The sequence below is a fragment of the Cryptotermes secundus genome, unplaced genomic scaffold (genome assembly GCF_002891405.2).
Source record: "Cryptotermes secundus unplaced genomic scaffold, Csec_1.0 scaffold1449, whole genome shotgun sequence".
In the NCBI taxonomy this organism is placed as follows: domain Eukaryota; kingdom Metazoa; phylum Arthropoda; class Insecta; order Blattodea; family Kalotermitidae; genus Cryptotermes; species Cryptotermes secundus.
The window spans coordinates 116,826-124,801 of record NW_019729918.1 but is presented as its reverse complement, the minus strand read 5'-3'; the positions used below and the strand labels follow the sequence as shown (position 1 = coordinate 124,801).

Sequence of the window (7,976 nt, the reverse complement as noted above, 5' to 3'; positions counted from 1 at the left end):
CGAAGATGAAATTCAAGACTCGATGTTTCGTGGGAAAGGTGATGCTAACCATTTCTTGGGACTCAAAAGGGCCTATACTGGAAGACTACCTGGAAAAAGGGTGTACGATCAACAGTGCAAGATACAGTGATTTGCTGGCCAACAATCTGAAGCCAGCAATTCGCACCAAACGCCTTGGCCTATTGTCGAAGAAAGTGTTGTTGTTGCATGACAATGAACACACACAAGGGCGGCCAGACCGTTGAAACCATTAACCGTTTGGGTTTCGAGGTGCTGGAACACCCTGCCTGCAGCCCAGATCTCGCCCTTTCCGACTATCATCTCTTTGGACCGCTCAGAGATGTTTTAAGAGGTTTTTGATTTTCTACGGACAAAGAAGTGGGGGAAGCGGTGCATAAATGGTTGTGCGACCAACCGAAAACCTTCTTCGTGGAGGGAATACACAAGCTTTTGTACCGCTGGACCAAGTGCATCGAAAAGGGAGGAGACTATATAGAAAAGTGAAGTACTTCTTCAACCCCTACTTTTCTATATATAGATTGGAAAAACAAGAGTGTGGATAATTTTTGACTTCCCTACATAGATAATTATTCAGGCCACTTCTGAGGATATTATGAAATTTACTCCCCACTATTGTCAGCAGGTGCAGTATCACAACAGAAATCCCAGATGCATTTCAGATACTCACTGCAGTTCCAAAACTGGCTGTGGGGCCCACACAGCATCCTGTCCCATGAGTACCAGAGCTATTTACCTAGTGGCGAAGTGGCCAGGACATGAACCTGACAACATATGTCTGCATGGTGCAGTGCTTAACTGAAAAAAAAATGAACAAATTAAACTTAATCAAAATGAAAGAAACTCCAGGAAAAAATCCCTAATTATTTCTTGATCAGTTTAGTCAAAATAAAGCTATTGTGTGCCAACAACAAACCTAGGTCTCCTTGCTAAACGATAGATTTCCTAGCTGCTGAACAACACAATTCATACATGTAACCGTTATACCCATATCTTGCAATATGAACGCATTTAAGAAAAGATGTTAGAAACACACACACACACACACATGTATGATATAATGATTAGGTGTGTTTGCGCTGCTCGCAAGTTGGTACGAGTTCGTGGGGGACACGCAAAGTGAATGGCATTGATATCAGTGGGCGTCGAGATTAAATTGCCATCAGGAAATGGTCTATACTCTCTCCACATTTTGTCTCATTCCTATATCCAAATGATAAAAGTAGGCCACGATGCGGGCAACTTTGCATTTTGGATTCTGCCCAAGCAACACAGCAATGTTGAAAATCACTCAACCAGGAGCATATGGACAAAATAATGCAATGGCTGTACGAGTTTCTGCGATAAGTGAACAAATTTGTAGTCGAGAAAACCAATGTGTTCGTTATGCATACATACCAAAGGTTTTTTTATTTTTGCATCGGATACTGAAATTGTAGCGAAAAGAAAAGTGTTAGTCATACTTCCAAGAATTCCTTATCTGTTGTTATTTTCTTGACTTATAAGGAATTTTGTACAGTGTTGGATATTGCATTTGTTAATGTGTTGTGTTTTGAAACCAACGTGTTGGAAACATAAGGAACTAACATGAGTGGTGTCTGTTGCCCAAGGGAATTCAAAGCAAGCGCACACGCACATTTCCAGATGCCATTGTAACTTTACAGTCAGGTAATCTGGGTAAATCCTCTCAAAGTTTTGCCTTTCTGGATGCAGTTCAAATACTCACTACATTTCTTTTAATTACATGAGTATATTTTAATTCCATAGCTTGAATTTTGTTCTTTGAAGTTTCAGCTAATGTGACATGACAAAAAAGCTTATTTTATTCCAGACAAAAGACAGGAATATTCTCTAGTAAAGAAACTAATATAATGACTCCTTCATCTAAGTTTTGCTAGTTCTTTTTAATTTGAATAGTGGGGGGTGGAATCCAGCTGGGTCCACTTGGCATGTCGGCCACTGAATGGCCTATTGTACCTATCCCAGGTGATTATGATGATGGAGAACTTGATGGAATGAAGATTGACATGGGAAACTGAAGTACTCGGAGAAAACCTGCCCCAGCGCCACTTTGTCCACCACAAATCCCACTTGACCACACTCAGGCCGCCATGGTTGGAACCCATCAACCGTGGCCTTTTGCTAGCTGATTTTAGTTCTAATAAACAGCATGAACTTATCATGATTGTATACGAATATTTTCATCTCATCCATTTTCCAGGCGAAAACCAAGTTGTTTTGCCACAACTATAAAATGATTTAAAATACCTGTTACGAAGGTTGTGCTTGAGGTAATTTTAACTTTATAACAAGAAATCACAGGGGTCAAGAGAGCTCAGTTGGTTCCCAACTGGGGCAAGGAATGTCTCTCTTCTGCAATGTCCAGCCCAGCATCCTATCCAATGGGTACTGGAGCTCTTTACCTTGTGGTGAAGTGGCCAGGGCATGAAGCTGACAAGTCACAGGCCATCCAACACGTCTCCATAGTGCAGTGCTTACCAGATTAAAAACGGAAAAATTAAACTTAACTAAACAAAGCAGACCCCCATGACAAAATCCCTAATTGTTTCTTGATCAGTTTAGCTGAAATAAAGTAAAGCTATTGTGTGCCAAAAACGAACCTACCTCTGCTTGATAACACTTCTCCTAGCTACTGAACAACAGAATTCATATATGTGAGCATCATACCCATAACTTACAACGTGAAAGCATTTCAAATAATCATTTAATTACTGAAGCAGACAAACAAGCAGCAGCTTTCAAAATTCTACTTAGCAATGATGCCAATGTAACACAGCGGTTCTGTATTTGTAACAGTTCTCATTCTGATAAGCAACAGTTTGCAAAGCCCCCATCTCAGCCTCCTATCCAGTCTGTATTGGGGATAAATGAGGAGGGGAGTGAAAGTGACCACTCACATCCATCTAATGTTACGGCCAAGATTGGTGGAAATCCACCTCCATGCCCCCCCCCATGGCATAGTGCTTAATTAAGCATATGGGAAACATTTTTCTTAGTCATGCAACTGACACATGTGAGTGTTCTGAAAAAATAATGAAGGCTTGGTTTCTGTTTACATAACTACAGATTTATTAATTTAAAATAATGAGAATACATTTCTTATATAATTAGACAATTACAAGTTTAAAGCACTAAACAGATCATCCCATTTCTTTCACGAGTTCTTCCTCCATGCCTAAAATCAAAATATAGTTATCAGCATTTTCTGGGCACTCCTGCGAGAAGGTTCTGCCTGAAATAATAAATATATATGATTAGAAATGGCAGATTTGCATTAAGATTCTGAGAGCAAAAATAAAATTAGGTAGTTCGTGACTATGGTGTATTAACACAGTTATTAATATTTTGGACATTATTCTTTGCCCTGGTTTTCTTTTACAGCAATGGATCAGAGACTGCATGCTGCCTCCGTGCTGAGATATTTATTTTATTTAAAACACAGTTTCAGAGACTAGACTCTTCCTCAGTCCTCTCTACCGCAGATAGTTTATGTACAATTTCGTTCATATTCTTGCCTTGTGTTCACCCTAGTAACCGGATATAGGGGCTACAATTAGGCCTATCTGAGGATGGAGGCAGATTCCAGTATCAAAAAATATTGTTTTAAATAAAAAACACTACTATGGATAGTGTCCAGAAAGCCCAGTTTCTACTATTACTTTATTGGTTTCCTTATGCATACATACTGACGGGGTTTCCAGCTTTTGCATCAGCTACTTAATTGCAGTGAAAGGAAAGTGTGTGTGAGTAATATTTCTGAGAATTCCTTATCTGATTTTTATCATCTTAATTTATAACAAATTTTGTGTACTGTTGCATTTGTTAATGCATCGTGTTTGGAACTTAGGTGTTGGAAAGGTAAGGAAATAACACAAGTGGTGTGCTTTGCACGAGGAAATTCAAAGCAGGCACATTTGTATATTTCCTGATGCTATTGTAACATTAGAGGCATTTAATTTGCTCTTAAAGAATTTGGGTAAATCCCCTCAGAGGTTTGCCTTTGTAGACAGTATACATTCTGCTTTTAATACGAATGTAACACTGTCAATCAAAGCTATACTCCTGTGTATCTGGCATGTCTGGTAGCTCAACACCAAACATACGTACTGCTGGCTATTTCTTCCTTCACACAGTGAGAACACTCATACTGGGTCCTCTGAATATTCCTATTTTTTAATCTCTCTGAAGAGTGGAAGTTTATGTAATATACCACTTCTGCAATTTCTACTGTGGGTAAAGCAGGAGGGAAGTGAAGCTGACCGCTCACCTCCATCTAGTGCTGAGGTCAAGAATGGTGGAAATATACCTCCACTCCCCCGTATGTCTTTATGGCAGTGCTTAACTAATTAAGCACAGGGACAACATTTCTTTTAATCATGCAACTTCCAACTAGTTCTGACATACGTGAGTGTTCTAGAAAAATAGCAGACTGTTGGTTTCTGTTTACATAACTAGATATTTACAGTTTGAGATCATTTAATAACTCAGCCACCTCCCACAGAAGGTGTGTGTCAGTATCTAACACCAGGACAACATCATCGTTATCATCCCCTTTCTCATTTAGAAGCAAATTTGAATGTACACTACTCGTGCTATTACCAAGCGATCCAAAAGTTTCTTCTGTATCTTCCAAGTCAATCAGTCTGGCTCTCTTGGCTGCAGAATAGCCTTCTTCTTCGCCCTTCCTCTTCAAAGTCATTCTGCCTAAAAACAATTAAAATATTTTCAGTAAGAAATGGCAGGTCTGTAATAAGATATCTTGATAAATGTCCTATTCACTTCACCTTAGCTGCAAATGAAATATGTACCAATGTAAATATGTTTAACATTTATCTTCTGGACACTTGCTTAACAAGTAGTTACAGTGTTTTATTACAGGTAGTGTTATTATAAAATTATGCTTTTTTGGTATAAATCAGTAGGATTTCTTGTATGTATATTTTTGTGTTGTTTGCATATGTTTTTGCCCTATTTCCATATTCATAAATATCAGAAGTAGACGCGAGATCAACTTGCAGTGTGTCCGTTAATTGCCCCCTAACAATTGTTAACACCTTTACCAGCCTTCATGAAACTTGGTATGTATATCACGCTTCCTGAGACCATATCAATTGAGCACTGCAGAAATCCCTCTCGTCAGTAATACCAACACTGAAGCCTCTCAAATCGTTGAGGTAATGACCTTAATAAGACTTGAATGCCTGAACCAACTGTCATTAAATTTGGTAACAAATGCTTTAAATTGTATTACTCAAATTGTAACGAAAGGAAACCAGTTGATTAGATCTTCCACGAGCTCATCCTCTTCCTTTTCCTTGCCAAGCTATTTCATTCATAGCTCAGTTGTTTAAATATCAGCTTTATATAGTGTCTTTGGCATGTTGCTGGAACCAGACATTATTGTCTGTGCTTCTTTCATATAAAAATTCCATTAATTTATTAACTGTGAGTTAGTAATCAAACAGTGTGTACTGAATTACTAAATATCTTGCAGATGGGGTTGAACGATCTCTTCTCCAGATCTTCAAGTTTTTTTTACTGTCTCAAACTGAATGGGTTTAGGCTGTGGGTAAAACATGTAAACCATAACCTTTTGTCTTCTCATACACTGTAAAAACCACAAAACTTAAAATATACAGAACTATAATTTTCCCAGTAGTTTTGTATGGGTCTGAAAATTGGCCTCAAACATCAAGGGAAGAACACAGGGTATATGAGAACAGCATACTGAGAAGAATATCTGCACAGAAGAGGAATGAAGTAATATGATGCTGCAGAACTTGTACTCTCTGCTAAATATAATCAATATATTTTAAACTTTCTCAGACACACAGTAAAACAAGGGATTCTGCACATACTCTAAAAAGTGTATCCTACAACTACAGCCTTATCTCATGCACATTCAAACCTTGGTGGTGGCATACATGCATATTCTATAACATCAGTGTGCAAATATGGTCAGTTGTAATTGTTCTTTCATTTATCTTGAAGTCATAACCTGATCTGCCGGTTACACATATACGTAGATGAATTACATGTTACAATGTTAACATATACTGATTTTTCTAAGTGTAAAGGGGTTTACTAAATTACATAACAAATGAAAATGAAGCTTCCTTATGTCACCTATACTAGTTGAACGCACACTGTATAGCCTTGAGAAGAACTGGCTGGTCACAACTTGAAATACTCATTTTCCTCAAATGCTTCAGTCTACACGTATATCATGAGACTAACAGAGATACAAATAATGATTACACAATGTAGTGATCAATTTCAGTGTATAATTTCCAGCAGTAGGAGTTGGGTCAGCTACTGGCTACAGACTTCACTGTCAAGATTCGATTCCTGGCAGGAGCAACAGATGTACATCTACACCACAGCTTCCATTTATAAAGTGCAATATATTTGTTTGATGAGAGCCGCTCTATACTTCGTTATTTATGTTTGCATTTTATGAACGATCAACTGGTGATATGTTTGTGGGCCTGGGATGGCAACCGTAATGTGTATCAGGGCATTCATAAATTTTAGTGCCCAACACCTGAAGTGTATTACTGCAAAGTAGATCGAACTGTTATTTACTACCCTAGCAATTATGAAATCTGAAATTATTTGTTGTTCATCCTCCACATAATTGTCAACGCTGATATGTTTAATACATGCTTTACAGACTGATTACACGCGTGGCTTCAAACAACAGAATGAATGCACATCAATGCAAGATAAAGCATGTAATATATACCCTTCTTTTCTCTCACGCTTCTTAAATCGTGAAAACTGTCTTCCTCTTCTTACTACTATTATCAGGCTTCACTCAAGCAGAACTAATTGCGTCACAAATCTGATACAACTAGGTGTTATGACATGGTATCTCTACGATTGGACAAGTAGCCGCTGTGACATCACTTGAGCACTACTGCAACCTTTATATTCAGCTACTGATATAAGATCAAGGAGGATGAGGTGGGCAGGGCATGTAGCACAAATAAACACTCAGTAATCTAAAATACGTATTTATTAAATTTAACTTTTACATAATATCCCATTTTGGATCAAGTTGAACAAAAGCTAAGAGACTGGTAACACCAGGACTGTCCCTCAGTATGCTGGTAATTTCTAATGCAGGTACCTGCACATATGTCAATTGCTGGCCATCCATCAAGGTCACAGTCACAATTTTCTTGAGTGCTGACATCATTCATGAACTGAGGGCATGGACTGGTGTGAACATCCTCCATTGCCAATATCTGCAAACAATAAAACAATGCTTTCATCAGCCCCCTTATTTCAAAGCCTAGTCCTAGGTGGTATGGAAAATTAACAGTCTGCTTAGTTAAGGCTAATAAATAGAAGAGACAATTTCACCCAAAGCGGCAAGTGTCAAAAAAGGAATAATCCTAAGCTTATTTAATAACTGTTTCTGAGTTTGCATAGTGAGCATTTATTAAATTTAATTTAAACAAAAAATCCCATTTTAGGAGCTCCAGTTGAACAAAAGCTATGAGACTGACAACATCAGGACTGTCCCTCAGTATGCTGGTAATTTCTAATCCAGGTGCCTGCACATATGGCAATTGCTGGCCATCCATCAAGGTCACATAGTCACAATTTACTGCAGCGCTGACATCATTCATGCCCTCAGTCCATGAATGATGTCAGCGCATAGTCGCAATTTACTGTGCGCTGACATCATTCATGGACTGAGGGCATGGACTGGTGTGAACATGCTCCTTTGCCAATATCTGCAAACCATAAAACAATGCTTCCATCAGCCATCTTATTTCAAAGCCTAGTCCTAGGTGGTATGGAGAATTAACAGTCTGCTTAGTTAAGGCTAAATAATACAAGAGACAATTTTATCCAAAATACAAAGCAGTAAGTGTCAGAAAAGAAATAATTCTCAGCTTATTTAACAATTGTTACTTAGTTTGCAT

The 7,976-nt window shown here is 38.3% G+C and overlaps 1 protein-coding gene across 2 annotated transcripts; it reads right to left on the bottom strand.

Annotated features, from left to right (window-relative positions):
* Nucleotides 1–3,113: 3,113 nt before the first annotated feature.
* On the bottom strand, nucleotides 3,114–7,667 carry LOC111865868. 2 transcript variants are annotated; one of them, XM_023854281.2, is made up of 3 exons: nucleotides 7,172–7,667; nucleotides 4,639–4,743; nucleotides 3,114–3,271 (listed from the first exon to the last, which is right to left on the bottom strand). In XM_023854281.2, the coding sequence occupies exons 1-3, from the start codon at nucleotides 7,314–7,316 to the stop codon at nucleotides 3,180–3,182; spliced, it is 342 nt and encodes a 113-aa protein (XP_023710049.1). In that variant the 5' UTR covers nucleotides 7,317–7,667; the 3' UTR covers nucleotides 3,114–3,179. The 2 variants fall into 2 exon arrangements, with proteins under 2 accessions (XP_023710049.1, XP_033607908.1); XM_033752017.1 differs by lacking the exon at nucleotides 3,114–3,271 and having other exon boundaries at nucleotides 3,295–4,743.
* Between the last annotated feature and the right edge of the window lie 309 nt (nucleotides 7,668–7,976).